The sequence below is a fragment of the Carlito syrichta genome, unplaced genomic scaffold, assembly GCF_000164805.1.
Source record: "Carlito syrichta isolate Samal-C Ts95f unplaced genomic scaffold, Tarsius_syrichta-2.0.1 Scaffold315355, whole genome shotgun sequence".
NCBI classification, from domain to species: Eukaryota; Metazoa; Chordata; class Mammalia; order Primates; family Tarsiidae; genus Carlito; species Carlito syrichta.
In genome coordinates, this window is record NW_007259451.1 from 479,445 (window position 1) to 498,399 (window position 18,955).

General features: G+C 39.9%; 1 protein-coding gene across 1 annotated transcript in view; it reads right to left on the minus strand.

Moving 5' to 3' along the window:
- Positions 1-331: 331 nt before the first annotated feature.
- The window catches only part of TMOD3 (tropomodulin 3), an 82,159-nt gene continuing 63,535 nt past the window's right edge, over positions 332-18,955 (minus strand). Inside the window, exons 6-10 of the mRNA XM_008072586.1 lie at positions 15,918-16,048; positions 12,499-12,606; positions 9,267-9,410; positions 7,384-7,528; positions 332-1,228 (exon numbers count right to left, since the gene is read on the minus strand). Of these exons, the coding sequence (XP_008070777.1) occupies positions 1,194-1,228; positions 7,384-7,528; positions 9,267-9,410; positions 12,499-12,606; positions 15,918-16,048 (563 nt within the window). The 3' untranslated portion in view covers positions 332-1,193. The remainder of the gene's footprint in view (positions 1,229-7,383; positions 7,529-9,266; positions 9,411-12,498; positions 12,607-15,917; positions 16,049-18,955) is intronic.

An 18,955-nucleotide genomic window follows, 5' to 3' on the forward strand; every position in this document is an offset into this window, starting at 1 on the left:
CCTGGGCTCAGGCAATCCTCTTGTCTCCACCTCCCAAAGTGCTGGGATTACAGGCATGAGCCACCATGCCCAGCTAAAAATCAGATTTATGAAGAACAGTTTTCCTTATTGGCTAAAAATTTGTAATGGTGCTAAAATACTGTTTATGCAATTCTGCATTGCATATAGGAACTTCTTAGTATATTATACAATACCAAGTAATTTACACACAGGCCAGTTTCTAATTGACTTACAGTAACCATTAATTTAAATGACCATTTTTAAAAGCTCCTCAGACATAAATTCCGTCATATTTATTATCTTTGATTTCATGTGTTTAACAGCAGCTTTATTTTTTTCTTTTACCCTACATAACTCAAAAATGGCTATATAGGCATTTTTATAAGGGAAAAACCCAGCTTTTCCTCTTAGATGTTTTTTACTGGTAGTTTTCACAAAAATTTAATTATGCCCACATTATTAAAATGAAAAACTGGGATGCACTTAGACAAAACTATACTTCTAAATAAAGTATGTACCTGGCAAAGCTAATGACTGTTTAAAAACAAAAACAAAACCTATGTGTTGCTGAGACACAGATAAGTACAGTAACCTGAAATGCCTAGAAGACCACTGTCTCTCCCTGCAGATCTACTTTTGTTCATAATCAGATGACAAGATTTTGAGTCAACTATTTTAAAATTCTGGCATTTTGTTCTCTTGCTAATGAAAAAACACACCCTTGCCAAGTTCATGTATTTTAAAAAATGGAAAAATCTTCAGGTCATGGAATAAAGAAAGCTCTTGAGTGCAATAGCACTCAAAAAAAAAAAAAAAAGAGCAATAGCAATTTGGATATCAGTAATGTCCCTTTGATTTAAAAAAAAGATTGGTCCTTACAATGTTCAAATTATTCTGCATAAATGACTTCTGAAACTTTTTTTATTTACAATTGTGTTTTTTTTTTGCCCGAGTCATCATAAATCATTCAATTAAGCTAAATTAAAATTGATTTTAGGAGAAAGTAGAAATGTATTAAAATATAAAATATCGCCTACTATTGATTTTACAATTTGAAATGGATAACAACTTAAACTAAAAAAAATGCACGTATTTAAAAAAGATTTCCAGTCTTTTCCCTTCTACCTAGGAAAATGTTTACATCTGATGCCACCAACATGAGCTCTCGGTGATCTTTTGAAGTCTTGGCAGACTTACTGGTGGTCTCCTTCAACTCGTCTCTTGCGCACTATAAGAAAAACAAAGGAAAGTATGTTAGAAATCCCTGTAACTTGCTTGTAACAAGCAAGTTTCTATATAATCTAGTTACAGTGTTAGAAAATGAAATGCCTATTTCCAGTTCACATGACCGTTAATTTAAAAGAAAAGCCCTACTTCCTATTATTCACCATTGTCATTTACCTGTTGAGAATTAAGTGTCACAGTACCAGCACTACAATCTAAAGCACAGTATGGTCAGCAATCATCTCCAAGATATTTGTTACTGATACACTTAAGTTTAAAAAACGACCAGGCTGGAGGCGGTGGCTCACACCTATAATCCCAGCATTTTGGGAGGCCGAGGTGAGAGGATTGCCTAAGTCCAGGGGTTCAAGGGCAACTTGGCAAGACTTGTCTCCACAATAAATCAAAAAAATTAGCTGGGCGTGGTGGTGTGAGCCTGTAGTTCCAACTACTTGGAAGGCTGAGATGGAAGGATTGCCCAGCAGGTCGAGGCTGCGGTGGCCGTAAGCGTGCCAATGCATTTCAGCCTGAGCGACAGAGTAAGACTCCATCTCAAAAACAAAAAAACTAAAAGTATATATGTAGTTTTTTTTTTAATTGAGAAAATTAAGCTTAGCCAGGTGTGGTGGCTCACGCCTATAATCCCAGCACATTGGGAGGCTGAGGTGAGAGGACTGTCTGAAGTCACAGGTTCGAGACCAGTCTGAGCCACTTGGTGAGACCTCATCTCTACAATAAATCAAAAAATTAGCCAGGCATGGTGGCGGCATGTGCCTGTAGTTCCAGCTACTCGGAAGGCTGAGGTGGAAGGATCTCCTGAGCCGAGCAGGTCAAGGCTGTGGTGGCCATGAGTGTGCCACTGCACTCCAGCCTGGGCAACAGAGTGAGACTCCAACACACACACACACATACACAAAAAGACTAATAAATTTGTGTGTTAAATTTTGAAGCAACATTCAGGCAGCTGGGTGAGAACTTACTAAAAGTAACTACTTGCATGCTTCTGATTAGACACTACAGTGTATTTCCTTAGTCTGTAAAATAACACACCAAAAACATTTCTGTCATTTTTATAGGTAAGTGACTTGCTACTGCTTTCCAGATTTTCCATCTGTTGTCTCCTGCAAAATGAACTAGTTCAGGGCTCTGCCAGAACAAGTACCCAGTACTGAAACCGTCAGACCCTGGTAATGTGGTGAGGTCAACTCTGGTTACCATAAAGTCATGTTGCCAAAGTGGCTAGCCAACTAGCTCTGCTACTGGCGTAAAGAAAGTGCAAACTTCAGACAATTCTTTAGGGTAGAACATTTCTAAGAAAGTTTTGAATTGCAGTACAGTTTGGATGTTACTGGCAGACACACTTCAGATGTTAAAATGCATGCTACAAAAATACATGTTATAAACAAGATCTACATGACAGGATGCATCAAGCAAAGGTGTAAAAAACAGATTATGTGTGTAGTTAACTAGTGTAAAAATAATATGAGATTTCAAGTGAAACAGAATATTGCATGTATACCATAGAACCTCTTTGCTGTTATAGTTGTGACACTTTCTTAGCTGAAGAGATGAAGAACAGGTAGAATTATTTCAATGAATAGTTGAGACTAAGAAAACAAGGAGAGAGGAAAGACATTATTGAAGTTAGAACACCAAAATTCTGATAGAGCCCCATTTGAAGGTGAAAAAAATTATATGTCCAAGAGATTCTGTGCAAGTTTCAAGTCTTATTTTTTGATACTTCTTTTGTGTTATTACATATCAGGTTGCTGAAACCTGTATGTTAGAAAACATGGTCTTCAGACTTTCCACTGTGACCTATACGCAGAGGTCAAGTGTACAGGTGAAAGGAAACCCAGCTGGATGAGTGGAGGGGAGGCTGCTGTGTGGGGCAGAGAACCACTTCTGACTCCTCTTTCTTACCTGGTGCCCACAGGCTATCTTCTACCATTACTACTCAGTTCATCTCCAGATGACAGGCTTATCAATTCAGCCCTACTAAGAATTCTTTTGGTCTGGTCCAACTTCTTTCCAAAATCCACTCCACTGATGGAAGTTTTCAATACATCATCATTAGTTGATTGCAAACATCCTTACTAACCTCATTTTCCTTCTGTCTCTTTTTTTTTTTTTTTTTGAGTTGGAGTCTCACTTGGTTGCCCAGACTGGAGTGCAGTGGCCGCTCCCGGCCACCGCAGCCTCGACCTGCTGGGCTCCAGCGATCCTTCCGCCTCAGCCTTCCAAGTAGCCGGAATTATAGGCATGCGCTACCACTCCCAGCTGATTTTTTTTTTTTTTTGATTTATTGTAGAGATAAGGTCTCAAACCCGCGGGCTCAGGCAATCCACTCACCTCAGCCTCTCAAAGGTGCGGGATTACAGGCTGAGCCACTGAGCCCAGCTCCTTCTATCTCTTAAAGAGTAATACAAATAGTTTTTGTTTTTTTTTTCTGAGTTGGAATCTCAGTTTGTTGCCCAGGTTGGAGGGCAGTGGCACACTCACAGCCACCGCAGCTGTAAACTACCTATTGGGCTCAGGCGATCCTTCTAAGTAGCTGGAACCACAGGCATGTGCCATCATGCCCACTCATTTTTTGAATTATTGCAGAGACGGGGTCTCACCAAGTTGCACAGGCTGGTCTTGAACTCGTGGGTTCAGGCAATCCTCTTGCTTCGGTCTCCCAAAGTGCTAGGATTACAGGCTTGAGCCACCATGCCTGGCCTTGAAGTATCTTAAATATATTTAGTGGTCTGCAATGGCCCTCAAATGCCTCCCACATAAAATCCAAAGAAATCAATGTTCTTTATCATGCAATTTTAGTGTCCTCTACCAACCCTCCCTCTTAAATCTATTGATGTCACTTTTCTTGTTAGCTTCAGACAACAAATACTTACTGAAAGTTTACTCTGGAGCCAGTAGCACGCTGAGCGTCAGTTCTTAAAATCTGCAGGCTGTCACCAGCATATAAATAACTTTCTTGCTCTCAAATTTGAGTTTTTATCCATATAATCTCCCCTCATCAATGTCCTCATTATCATTTCATGCCTGAGACTCATGTCTGAAAAATTAGTTTGGATCAGAATCCAGAAGTATGAGGGGGAGTCTCGAGAGCTTGAGAACAAAGCTGCTTGCTTTCTCTTGATTCTGCTCTGCTCTGTGTCGGACCTCAGCTTCCTCAACACGGTCACCTCTCCCTCTATGACACACTGCTGTGGATAGCTATGTAGTGTTCAATGCCAACAGAGAGGCCTAAGAGACAGTTTTCATCTATTCCCCTCAACTTCCATTTGCCAAAGCCTCCCTTACTCTAATAATGGAAATTTATTTTCTCATAAATACGTGGGCAAAGTGCCTACCACGCTAGGCTTTGTGGAAGAGCACAATTGCAGAGGCCTTGCCAAGGCTGGCATCCTTGTGGTGACACTCATGGACTTTCACTGTACAGCTCCTGGAGAGGAGGCAGCTGGAAGCACCTGCTCTGGGAAAGGATGTATGTAAGATGGCTGGGGCTACAAATTTATTGGTGGGATTTTGGGATTTGTTAAAAGATTCACAAGAGAAGTAAAATAGAGGATAGTTCTGGCTTAGTTTATGGCTGTTTAGGTAAAATGGTTAAGTTTGAGCAAGATTCAAATTCTATCACCTTATTTACTAACTTAGTAGAATTTTCTTAAGTACCTACTGCATGTCAGGCATGGTTTTAAGAGAGCTGGGATTCAATAGCTGAACATGGTCCCTGCTAACAACATGGCTCTGCCCTCAAAAAGCTTACAGTCTTTGAAAATAGACAATTACAATAAGGTACAACTAACTTTCAAAGCAAAAGGAAATTTTAAAAGTGTGGCAAAAGGAAATTTTAAAAGTTGTGAAAAGTAGAGGGTTTACGGGCACACCTGCTCAAGAGGTGCAACAATGATGAACTCAGAAACTCAAATATCCTCTTAAAACTGGAGAAGCCAGCAAGGGGTTCACTGGGTGTGAAATGCCAACAGAGAGGCCTAAGAGACAGTTTTCATCTATTCCCCTCAACTTCCCACTGTAGACTACTTAAATCAGAATCTCTTAGAGAAAAAAGTCAATAATCTGTGTGTTTTTTAAAGCTCTCCAATTATTTACAAAGTTCAGCTAGACTTGAGAAACACTGTTCTCAAAAGCAAAATTAAAAACCTGAAGGAAAAAGTAGAAGCTAACTAGTGAACCACTACTAAAACAACTAGCATGACTTTGCAAACCACATCTGAAATCAGTAATGCACCAAAACACACCAATTTTCTTTTAAAAAAGCAAGCGGCTAAAACCTCTTATGGGAAACTGCAGTCTTACAAAGGACATAAAAGGTTTGAACTAACACACTTCACAGTGATCTGGATTAAAGGAGTAAAGTTGTATTTTTTTGTCCCAGGAACTTTTAAAGAATGCAAAATCAAATATGGTTGAAGCTTAAGAGAATTGCAGTACTTTGAAATGTTACTCATTTTGAGAAGTCTAATTTTAATTTTTATCTGCAATGCATCTTTAAAAATACTTCAACGGCAAACATCATAACCTAAGAGTCAACTTTTGGAAACAGTAGCAACAATTAAAAGCACCATATTCTTTTTTTTTTTTGAGTTGGTGTCTCACTGTGTTGCTCAGGTTGGAGTGCAGTGGCATGCTCATGGCCACTGCAGCCTCAACCTGCTGCGCTCAGGTGATCCTTCTGCCTCAGCCTTCCGAGTAGCTGGAACTACAGGCACGCGCCACCAAGCACAGCTAATTTTTTGATTTATTGTAGAGATGAGGTCTCGCCAAGTTGCCCAGGTTGGTCTCGAACCCATGGGCTCAGGCAATTCTCTCACCTTGGCCTCCCAAAGTGCTGAGATTATAGGTGTGAGCCACTGTGCCCGACCTGCACCATATTCTTTAATTCAGCCTTGGTTGGAAAATATTTCAAACAGAAGCCACAAACTTCAGCAATTCAATAGAATCTACAAAAGCATGGAGATTACTGACAAAGATGTATATAGTAAGAAGACAACTGCCCTTAATAGTCCTGTTAGGGACACTAGTAAATGTCCACGTAACAGTGACTATAAAACTTGGCAGAACTATACTTATTTTATATATCCTGCTATAACATAAAATTAAATTTCTATCTGGATCTTTTCTTTACTGCTGATATCTTCGTTTTCTTTTCTTTTTCTTTTTTTTTTTGAGTTGGAGTCTCACTCTGTCACCCAGGCTGGAGTGCAGTGGCACACTCACGGCCACCCCAACATTGATCTACTGGGCTCCAGCATTCCTTCCGCCTCAGTCTTCCATTTTTGTTTTCTTAAATTAGTTCACTGCAGCCTTGAATTTCTGGGCTCAGATGATCCTCCTGCCTCAGTCTTATGAGTAGCTGGGACTGCAGACATCCACCACCATGCCTAGCTATTAAAAAACATCTTTTTGACAGATACAGGATCTTGCTATGTTGCCCAGGTTGGTCTCAAACTCCTGGCCTCAAGCAATCTTCCCGCTTCAGTCTCCCAAAAAACTGGGATTACAAGCAAAAGCCACCACACCCAACCTTTGAAATCTTTGTTTTTATAGCTCCATGGACTGATTTGTAACTGAGAACAAAATATTTGTTGTAAAATGCTGTTCAGCTAAAGATATATATTTGTCACAGGAAGCTGATTTTACTCCAATTATCACTACAACCTCACTTAAATTTAACTATAATTCAAACAGTACAAAAAGGACTGTGTAGATTTTAGAAAGAGAGGTCAAGTAATTTCCCTCTGTTAAAATTTATTTTCAAAAGTGAAAGAAAGGCTGCGTGCAGTGGCTTATGCTTATAATCTCAGCACTTTGGGAGGTCCAGGTAGGAGAAATGCTTGAGTTCAGATGTTTGAGACCAGCCTGGGCAACATAGTAACACCTTGTCTCTACACAAAATAAAAAAACTAGCTGGGCATAGTGGGACACCTCTACTTAAGAGGCTGAGGAGGGTAGATCCTTTCAGCCCAGAAATTTGAGGTTGTAGTGAACCATGATTGTGCCACCATACTGCACTCCAGTCTGGGCCATAGAGTGAGACCCTGATTCAAAAAAAAAAAAGTGAAAGAAGGACCCCCAAAACATTAGTTTAGTGATAGAATTCAAAAACTCGATTTGCTGCTGTGTGTGTCTTACCTAAGTCATTGTTTTTTGTTATAGCATTAGCTGCCCTGGTTCGTGGTCCCTGATGTGTAAACTGATATCCAAATTTAAGAATATTTGTATTTTCCTCAAGCATCTTTGCCATTTCCACTTCTACAGCTGTCCCCAACTGCTGCCTCTGGAATAATTAGAAATAAAGAACAATATTAATGAACTAGGTCAAAATACTTTTAAAAGTAAATTAAGACTAAGATATTCAGGCACATGCTGATTCTATTGTTCTTTTTACGTTTTCCCAATTCTTACAACCTATATAAATTAAATTTTTAAAATTTCAGTACTATGATCATCATACAAACAACAAAAAAGTGTAAATTACCATAATGAATATTATTTCACACCCACCAAGATATGCATAATAAAAACATATAGACAATAACAAGTGTTGGCAAGAATGTGGAAAAATTGGGACCCTTATACATTGCTGGTAAGAATTTAAAACAGTGTGGCTGCTGTAGAAAACTGTTTGGCCATCACACAAAAAGTTAAACACAGCAACCATTTGATCCCACAGTTCCTCGTACCCAAGATAAATTAGTCAAATAGCAGAAACACCCCAGATGTAATAGAATATTACTCAGCCATAAAAAAATGAAGTACTAGCCAGGCTCGGTGGCTCAGTCTGTAATCCCGCGCCTTTGGGAGGCTGAGGTGAGTGGATTGTCTGAGCCTGCGGGTTCGAGACCCGCCTGGGCAGCAAGACCTCATCTCTACAATAAATAAAAAAAATCAGCCGGGCGTGGTAGCACATGTCTGTAATTCTGGCTACTTGGAAGGCTGAGGCAGAAGGCTCGCCGGAGCCCAGCAGGTCAAGGCTGCGGTGGCCAGGAGCAGCCACTGCACTCTAGTCTGGGCGACAGAGTGAGACTCCAACTCAAAAAAAAATGAAGTACTGATACATGCTAAAAGAAGCCAGTCACATAAGATCACATATGGCTTGATTCCACCAATATTAACTATCCAGAACAGTCAAATCCAGAGACAGAAAAACATTAGCAGCTTCCTGTGACTGGTGGGAGGGGTGAATGGGGAGTGACTGATAATGGGTATGGAGTTTTTTCTGGTTGCAAAACTCTGTGAATACACTAAAAAACACGTAATTGTATACTTTAAAAGAGTGAATTTTACTGTATGTGAATATCTCTATTAAAAAACTGAAAACACAAATTAAGACATAATCTTTTTCTACTTTCACAGTCTACAAAATATATTTACTTTGAATGACTGAGGGAGACATTTACCAAATATTTTTTCAAATAACTGAAGTTACTTTTCAAATAAAAAAAATTAAAAAGGCTGGGTGTGGTGGCTCATGCATTTTGGGAGGCCAAGGTGAGAAGATTGCATGAGTCCAGGAGTTTGAGACCAGCCTGGGCAACACAGCAAGATCTCATCTCTACAAAAAATCAAAAAGTTAACTGGGCATGGTGGCGCATGTCTATAGTCCCAGCAACTCACAAGATTGAAGTGGAAGGATCACCTGAACCCAGGAGGCCAAGGCTATGGTAAGCTGTAATTGTGCCACTGTACTCCAGAGTGGATGATACAGTGAGACCTTTATTCAAATAAACAAATAAAAATTAATACCCACTCTGGATAGAAACATTTCTAACATGTATATATCTCTGCCTCTTACTATAGATACAAAAAATCTATAGTGTGGATCTTACCATCATAGAGCTGAAAAATTAGAGGATGAAAGTCACATGTAAGAGTCCTTCCAGTTTAAAATAACCAGTCATGTAAATTCTCTTGAAATAACTTAAGGAGAGTTGCTTTGCATGCCACCTTCCAAAAGGGATCCCTGACAGCCCTATGAGCTATAGCTTCTTCAGTCACTATTGTAGAACACTGACCTGATTGTCAATCTTGAGCTCTGCCAGGGTTTCATTATCTCTTAAAGCATCCATCAGTGTGAGAATCCCCACTCCTGTAATAAAGTTGGACTCCATATTTAAGCTCTTCAACGTTTTGTTCACTTTCAGCATTTCTGCAAAAGCCTAGAAATTGCAAATATTCAGAGATTAAAATCTGGTAACAGCTATTACATATTGCACATGCCATAAATAAATGCATCAATTAACAAAACTACCTTAATGTTTCTCATTAGATTGTTTCAGCTTGACACACTAACCCATAGGTCTTACATGTACAGTTGCCTCATTATCCATGGCGGGGGTACTGGTTCCGGGATTACAGTGGATACCAAACTCTACAGATGCCTAAGTTCCTTATATAAAACAGTGCAGTACTTGCAAATAACCTACCTACACCTTCTCATATAATTAGATCATTTTTAGATTATTTATAATACCTAATACCATGTCTACACATCATTTCATTTGCGTGGAGTCAACACAGTACATAGCATGATGCAAATTCAAGTTTTGCTTTTTTGGAACTTTGTGAAATTTTCCAAATACATTATTATTATTATTATTATTATTATTATTAGAGTTGGAGTCTCACTCTGTCGGCCAGGCTGGAGTGCAGTGGCATACTCATAGCCATCACTGTCAACCTGCTGGGCTCTGGTGAGTCTTCCACTTCAGCCTTTCAAGTAACTGGAATTTCAGGCATGCGCCACCATGCCAGGCTAATTTTTTGATTTATTGTAGAAATGAGGTCTCGCCAAGTTGCCCAGGCTGGTCTCAAACCCCTGGGCTGAGGCAATCCTCTTGTCTCCACCTTCCAAAATGCTGGGATTACAGGTGTGAGCCACCACTCCCAGCTTCAAATACATATATTTCATCTGAAGTTGGCTGAATCCACACATGCTGGGGGTCAACTGTGTCTATTTTCCATTTGTACCCTGTCATAATCTTTAGATTTTGAGGTTACATGTAATTTGCTGTTGGTGACATTCTCTCCTCCTTGTACCCTATTTCATGCTTTCTCCTGTCTCTCTCCCAGGACTAACTCCATCAATGTCTCCAGGGAAAATCTTTTTTTACTTGAATTCTGCTGTAGCTGAGTCACTTTGAAGCCAAAATGAGAATAAATTATGGGATAATTTCCAAGGCAGGGACCAAAAAAAAAAGCCCGAGGCAAAAAGGCCAGAAAAAAAAATCATAGGTAACTAGAACCAGAAGAACACAAAAACTATGAAGATGAAGGTGCTAACGAAACATTAAATTTCACAAGGAATGGTATGTCTTCAAACTGCTTCCTTTACATTTCTCACAGGATATAGTACAGGGCTAGGCATTCAACTCTGTGCTTAAAAAAAACCATACTGATTAATTAACAGAAGCCTACCAGGCAATGGGGGCAGGGATACTAGGAAGAGTTGGGCTGATATCTATACACTTGTGCTTTCTATTAGCAACAACTAGCTAATAATGTGACCTGGTCAATTCCCTTTTCCATGTGTATGTACATTTATTGAAATATTACTGGATGGGCTTGGTGGCTCAGCTTGTAATCCCAGCACTTTGGGAGGCTGAGGCAAGTGGATTGCCTGAGCCCGTGGGTTCAAGACCCACCCGGGCAACTTGGTGAGACTTTGTCTCTACAATAAATAAAAAACTAGCCAGGCATTGTAGCACGTGCCTGTAGTTCCGGCTACTTGGAAGGCTGAGGCAGAAGGCTCGCTGGAGCCCAGCAGGTCGAGGCTGTAGTGGCCGGGAGCATGCCACTGCACTCCAGTCTGGGCAACAGAGTAAGACTCCAACTCAAAAAAAAAAAAGAAAAGAAATATTACTGATAGTCTATTATTTGATAAGTACTGGTCTAGAGATTCAGAAATAAAATACAGAAGTCCCTGCCTGAGAGAACTTACTTTTGGCAGCGGCGGTGTGTATGGGGGAGGGATGGCACAGATAATGAAACAAGTAAATAAGCAAAATATAATGTCAGATGGTAAAAAATAAAAAAGCAACATAGGATAGACGGCAAATACCAAGAGCAGGGGTGGCGTAACTATTTTATATAGGGTGGTCAGGAAAGGTCTCACCCAGAAGGTGGCATTTGAACAAAGGCTCAAAGTAATAAAGCAAAGCTATGTGGATTATTTTAGGAAGAAGGTAGTTCAAGTAGGAGACTAAGGCAATAATCCAAATGAGAGAAGATGGTGGCTTAGATCAGGGTGACAGTTGTCAAATGGTGAGAAGTGGCTGGATTCTAGAAATATTTTGAAGATAGAGCCAAACTGAGAAAGGGAAGTCAAGGATGATTTCCTTCCTCCCACCAAAGCAAATGAAAGAACAAAATTGCTTTTAATGAGTTATAAAAAGAACATGAGAGAAGCAGGTGTAGGATAGGAGCTGGGAGTTTGGTTAGGACATCCAAGTGTCTATTAGACATCAAAGTAAAGGTGTTGAGTAGGTAGCTGGACATGAGTAAGAAGTTTAGGAGAGAGGTACAAACTGGAGACATAACACTGGGAGCCATTAGCATATGCAGATAATATAGATATAACATTGGGAGTCATTAGCATATACAGATAATATATAGCAAGGAAACAGAATGAGATCACCCAGGAAGTGAATGTAGACAGAGAAAAGAAGGACCAAGTCCTTGGCCGTTCCAATGCTAAGAAGTTGGGGAAATGAAGAGAAACCAGTGTAGGGACTGAGAAGGAATATCCAGGGAGGTAAAAGGACAGTGATATCATAAGCCAAGAGAAGAAAAAGGGTCATATCATGAGATATAAATATCACCTTATTTATACACCACATAATAGACTAAAGGACAAGTCACATGATCATCTCAAGACACAGAACAAGCATTTAATAAACATCTAAATTATAGATTCATAAATGGAATCCTCTGCAGATGTTAAAAAAATGTAGTAGCTTTTTATGTGCTGACATGAAAAGATCTTTAAGATATACAATGAGTGGAAAAATAAGATTGCAGAATAGCATCTATTGCATGATTCCATTTATGTTTTAAAAAATTTATAGAAAAGAAATACAGGAAAAAACAAACATAAAAGAGTAATAAATAATATGCTGCCTAATTGTGAGTAAAAGAACCAGCTGTAAAAAGGAAATAAACCTTTCTCATAAACTCAGTTTAACCACTATTGTAATATACCCTGGCACGCAGGCATAATTTCAATATTGTCAATAGTGGCTTACTTACAACAGCAATGGGGTCATTGCTTCTGGTGGCTGCAAGACTGAAACATTTCACATGTGTGTTGGTCTCCAAAGCCTTCGCAAAATCTTTTAAGGTTGGAATTGGGATATTCTTGAAAGACAATAATGAGAAACATTTGAGTTTTCATTACATTTCAGTTACCATTAATCAAATATATCTATACTTACTTTCTTGCTTTAAAATGTACTCAGAAATTACACAAATACACAACAGTCTATAAATGAAAACAAACAGGGCAACTTCCTCCATATCTCTTTGCCATCTCTATTATGGAGCACTTGTACAAACTGTTGACTCAGAGCAGACATTTACCATCATTTCTCTGGCACTTACGCTGAAAAAACCGCCACTATTCTAATTCTTCTTTTTTTTTGAGTTGGGGGATCTCACTCTGTTGCCCAGGCTCGAGTGTATTGGCACAATCAAGACTCACCACAGCTTCAACCTCTTAGGCCCAAGTGATCCTCCCACTTTAGCCTACTGAGTACCTGGGACTACAGGTGCACACTATCAAGCCTGGCTTATTTTTTTGTAAAGATGAGGTCTGCTACCTTGCCCAGACTGGTCTTGAACTCCTGAGCTCAAGCAATTCCCCTGCCTCAGCCTCCCAAAGTGCTGGGATTACAGGTGTAAGCCACCATGCCTGGCCTAGTTATTATCTGAAGCTAACCCCAGATAATTAAAAAAGATCTACTTTTCTACAAGGAGAGAGTTGTAGGAGTCTACTTCTAATGAGTATGATCCCTGAGGCAGATGGCATACTGTTCTCACTTAGTTTAAGTTACAAGGTACTAAGAGAGATTAACCCTACATTACTTGAAGGAGGAAAAACATAGTGAAGGTACTGATTTCTCCTGTTAGTATCCAAGACTTCAATTCCCTATAGCCTTGTTATTTCCAGATCACTATTTATTTAGAGACAGAGATACACAGGGACCAAATATTTAAACATTATTTTAATTTTTTTTAGAAACAGGGTTTTACTCTGCTACCCAGGCTGGAATGCAGTGGCACAATCAGAGCTTACCGCAACCTTGAACTCCTGGGCTTAAGTGATCTTCCTACTTCAGTAGCTGCCTCCAAGTAGCTGAAGCACCTAGGACTACAAGCATGCACCACTACATCTGGCCAATTTTTTTTTTTGGTAGAGATAGGGTCTCATTATGTTGTGCAGACTAGTCTCAGACTGTTGGCCTCAGTGATCCTCCTGCCTCAGCCTCCCAAAGTGCTAGGATTATAAGACCCAGCTCCACATTTCCTAGGCAATAAAAGATTAGTGACCAATTAAGGATATAAGCTTTGTCTAATACTTTCTTTTCTACACTCAGGAAGAATCACCCACTAAAAGAGCATAGATGTCTTCTTCCCTAGTTTCATATAATTTGTAGATGCTCTCCTCACTTATCCTCCAATTCAGAAAAATCAATATTTAAAATAAGGAATTTGTAATGAAGCTATTATATGATGGTAAACACCCAAAAGGTAATCTGAGTTTACTCCTTGGTGATTAATTACCCCTATGCTTTTCTAACTCATTTCTTCTTTCTCTACTCCAAGGAAGAGTTGCATTGTTTAAAACTCAGTAAGATTCCAGAAAGCCTATTACTGAGTGTTTACTTAAAAAGAGAATTGAAAATATATGTTCACATAAACACCTGTACATGAAAGTGTGTAGTGGCTCTATTCATAATCATCCCAAACTGGCAAGGATCCGTATGTCTATCAACTGATGAATAAATAAGCAAACTGTAGCATATCCATACAATGAAATACTACTATACAACAAAAAAGAACAAACTGCAGATACACATGACAACATGGGCGAATCTCAAATATACCATGCTACATGAAAGAAGCCAGACTCAGAAGCCTATATATTAACTATATGATTCTATTTATATGATATTTTAGTGAAGGCAAAATGTTAAGGAAAGAAAAGAGATCAGTGATTATCAGTGGGTACAACCAGGATGGGGACAGAGAATGACTACAAAGGGGTAAGAGAGAACTTCTAGAATGATAGACATGTTCTACATCTTGACTGTGATGGTGATTGTACAACTATATACATTTGTCAAAGCTCATATAACTGTACACTAAAATAAAGAATTTTACTATATTTAATTTCTACTTTAGGCCGGGCATGGTGGTTTACACCTGTAATCTCAGCACTTTGGGAGGCTGAGGTGGGAGGATCACTTGAGCCCAGATGTTTGAGACCAGCTTAGGCAATATGATGAGACCTTATCTCTACAAAAAATTAAAAAATGAGTTGGATGTGGTGGTGCAGGCCTATAGTCCAGCTACCTGGGTGGCTGAGGTAGAAGGATCGCCTGAGTCCAAGTGGAGGCTGTGGTGAGCCATGACTGTGCCACTGCACCCCAGCCTGAGTGAGAGAGTGAGACCCCAATTTAAAATAAATAAGTAAGCCAGGCTCGGTGGCTCAGCCTATAATCCTGCGCCTTTGGGAGGCTGAGGTGAGTGGATTGCCTGAGCCCGTGGGTTCGAGAACCGCCTGGGCAACTTGGCGAGACTCATCTCTACAATAAATCAAAAATTAGCCGGGTGTGGTAGCGCGCGGCTGTAGTTCCGGCTACTTGGAAGGCTGAGGCGGAAGGATCGCCGGAACCCAGCAGGTCGAGGCTGTGGTGGCCGGGAGCAGCCACTGCACTCCAGTCTGGGCAACAGAGTGAGACTCCAACTCAAAAAAAAAAAAAAAAAAAAAAAAAATGGCCAGGGGGGTCACCTGTATCCCGTGCTTAAAATAAAATAAAATAAAATAAAGAAGTAAAACCAATTGACTAAATAAATAAGTAAACACGACCTCAAGAAGCCTTATTTTTTTTTCTTTGAGTAGGCGTCTCATTCTGTCGCCAGGCTGGAGTGCAGTGGCACACTCACAACTACCGCAGCCTCGACCTGCTGGGTTCAGGCAATCCTTCTGTCTCAGTCTTCCAAGTAGCAGGAACTACAGGCATGTGCCACCATGCCCAGTTAATTTTTTGATTTATTGTAGAGATGAGGTATTGTAGAGTCTCACCTTGGACTCCCAAAGTGCTGGGATTACAGGCTTGAGCCACCGCGCCCAGCAAGAAGCCTGATTTTAAAAAGCAAAACCCAAAAGGCTAAATGTCTTAGAAGTGGGCAATATGTTGAAAACCAGGAAGAGTTACTATGAGAGTCTGTACAATTTTCATTTTTATATGATAAATTATTTAAAAAGCAAGTTAGAAAGCACTGCAATATAATACTATAATATGAATAAACCTGTTAGCATACTGCTAGGAGCAAAAACTTTAAGTAGAAAGAATTCGACTACTATATCAAAACCACCCAGCTCTCATCCTAGGTACAATCACTCAAAGCAATACACAACAGCTTTGTTTGCCTAGTACACTTGCCTTTATATTATTCAAATTAACTTCAACAAGACGAGCATCATTTTCTTTAATTCTCTTTAAACTCTCTTCAACGTTGGTTGGATTCGGTGGCTCATCAAACACTGGAAGAATTTTTTCCCCTTTTACAACATCTGTGTAACAAATGAAATGAGTAAGAGTCTCACTGGTTGATACTATTATAGCAGCTGTATGTATTAATTTGGTAACACAGCTCTTTCTCTCACTCTCTCCCAAACACGCACAGTTATTCAACAGAATGGACTAAGAAGTTCCTTCCCCACAATTCCTAAAAGATCCTTTATGTGTTGACACATATTTAAAGCATGATTTTATAGAATATACAATTTTATAGGATATATAAATCAAACATATTCAACACTGTCTGCCACATATCAGCCTTCAAAAGTGAATATTTTCTTTCTTTTTTTTGAGTTGGAGTCTCACTCTGTCACCCATGCTGGAATGCATTGGCACACTCAGTGCCACCACAGCCACAACCTGCTGGACTCAGGCGATTCTTCCATCTCAGCCTTCCAAGTTGCTGGAACTATAGGCACGTGCCACCATGCCCAGCTAAGTTTTTGATTTACTGTAGAGATGAGGTCGCACCAAGCTACCCAGGTTGGTCTTGAACCCATGGGCTCAGGCAATACTCTCACCTCGGTCTCCCAAAGAGCTGGGATTAAAGGCATTAGCCACCGCGCCTGACCAAAAGTAAGTATTTGCAATGACTTATAAAATATTTTATATCTTTAACATTCAAGTATATTTGATAGTACAAGATGATGAGCCCATTATTTCCGGTAATATGCAACATAAAATTCTAGCATGATAAAAGCCTGTACTTATCATTTTCTCTGAGATGGGACTGATGATTGGTATAAAGGCAAAAAGAAATCACAGACTTAAAGAAATGCAGCTTCAGTGAGAATCAGGTGACAGGAGGGCACGTTACCTCTTCCTCCCACCAAGAGTACTCTGCAAGAGAAAAGGGAAGAACTCTCTCCTAGGAAGAAGGAATAGGATGAAGGGTAGGGAGTGGGGATGGAGAGAGGTAAAGGCTCACAGAAGAGCTACAGCGACAGAAGTGCCAACATTTACTGCCCTCCTTCACTTTCATTCTGCAGTCTTCACCTTATAGGCCCACACATGACCAGAATACAACAGTTCAAAGCTGAAAGACAGAGGACTCAGAATCCTTGTACCTTTAATGAGATATCATTGTGCCCTGATGCATATGTGTGGAAGTCTATGAACACCTATAAGTAGACAAACTTAAATGGATACATTTTCTGGGGAGAACATCTGTGGCATCAGATTCCCCAAAAGGTGAATGACTGCAAAAATGTAAAAACAACTGTCATAGGAAGACCAACCAGGCTCAAAAAAGATCACTATTTGACTTGGTTCTTGCCTCTCATCCTCTAGATTTTAGGAGCAAAACTTGTCTTGAGACAAGGGAGTCATCTAATGAATTCCACCTGAGAGTACCTTATTTTCAAATATGCTGCACACACACATATACAAACACACACACCACTCTGAGGAGATCAACTCAGATGAAGGTTTGAAAATTACTTCCCTGAGGAAAGTTGAAAGATCTAAATTATTTAGCCTGAAGTACATTTAAAGGAAGTGCACCGGTTGTTTTCAGGTTTATCCTATAGAAGGGACAGAGACAAATTTCATGTTGTTCTGACAGGCTGTGTTAGATTTGGTTCAATGCAAGGAAAAGCTTTCCAACAAGAAAGAGTGGGACTCCTTCTCACTGAAGTTCAATCCCTCTTCTTCAGGATTGCAAATAAAGAGAGATAGAGAAAAGCTTCCTCACTGAATGGAAAGCTGAATGAGTTCTAAATTTTATAGAACTAAAAGACTTATTTCTTTTTTAAAAATTAATGTGTTGATTTTAAATACAACCAATTATTTTAAAGATATGACAACTTATCTTAGATCACAAAGAAAAGCATAAAAACAAAGAAAAAAGGGGAAATTTTTTTCATTTTAACTCTATCCCCATGCCACATTTTGACTTTTAGTTGTCTCAATTTACATATTTTTATATTGTCCGTCTCTTAACAGGTTGCTTTATTATTTTTTAATTTTTACTTTAAAGATAGGTACAATTCAGGGTTGGGTACACAAATGGTCATTGTACAGGTAAAGTTTGGGTCTTGCTTTTGCTCCCCACTTCACCTGGTTTGAGATCACCCTTATCGATGAAGTGTGCCTATCCCCCTTCCCCCAACAGCAGTTTACCACTACTGCCAATCCCGTTCTTTTTTATTTTGAGTCAGGGTCTCACTCTGTTGTTCAGGCTGGAGAGCAGTGGCACGGCCACTGCAGCCTCGACCTGCTGGGCTCTGGTGATCCTTCCACCTCAGCCCTCCAAGTAGCTGGAACTACAGGCACGTGCCACTATGCCCAGGTAGCTTTTTGATTTATTGGAGAGATGAGGTCTCACCAAGCTACCCAGGCTGGTCTTGAACCCATGGACTCAGGCAATACTCTCACCTTGGCCTCCCAAGTAGCTAGATTACAGGCTAGAGCCACAGCGTCTGGCCCAATCCCTTTTTTACAGTATTATGATAATTGTTCAGAGTCTGCTTATAAGTGAGAACATGTGGTACTCAGTTCAAACGATTTATTTCCCCACTCCACAGACTATGTGTATTTACATTTAAAGAGCCTTGCTCCTAATGAAATAACGGACCCAGTCAGTGGGATGCTGAAGTCATTAGACAAAAGGTTCATGGGGAACTTTAAAAGGATGGATCAGACTACCAGTGTATGAACTCACTTATCAGTCTTAACACACCTCCAAAGAGGAACCTTATCATGTCTTAACACCCCAGACCTGATAAGCTTCCTAATGTGATCCAATCACCACACATAAAGCACTCTTACTAAAAAAGACCTAACTTAGCCGGGCTTGGTGGCTCAGCCTATAATCCCGTGCCTTTGGGAGGCTGAGGTGAGTGGATTGCCTGAACCCGCGGGTTCGAGACCCGCCTGGGCAGCAAGACCTCATCTCTACA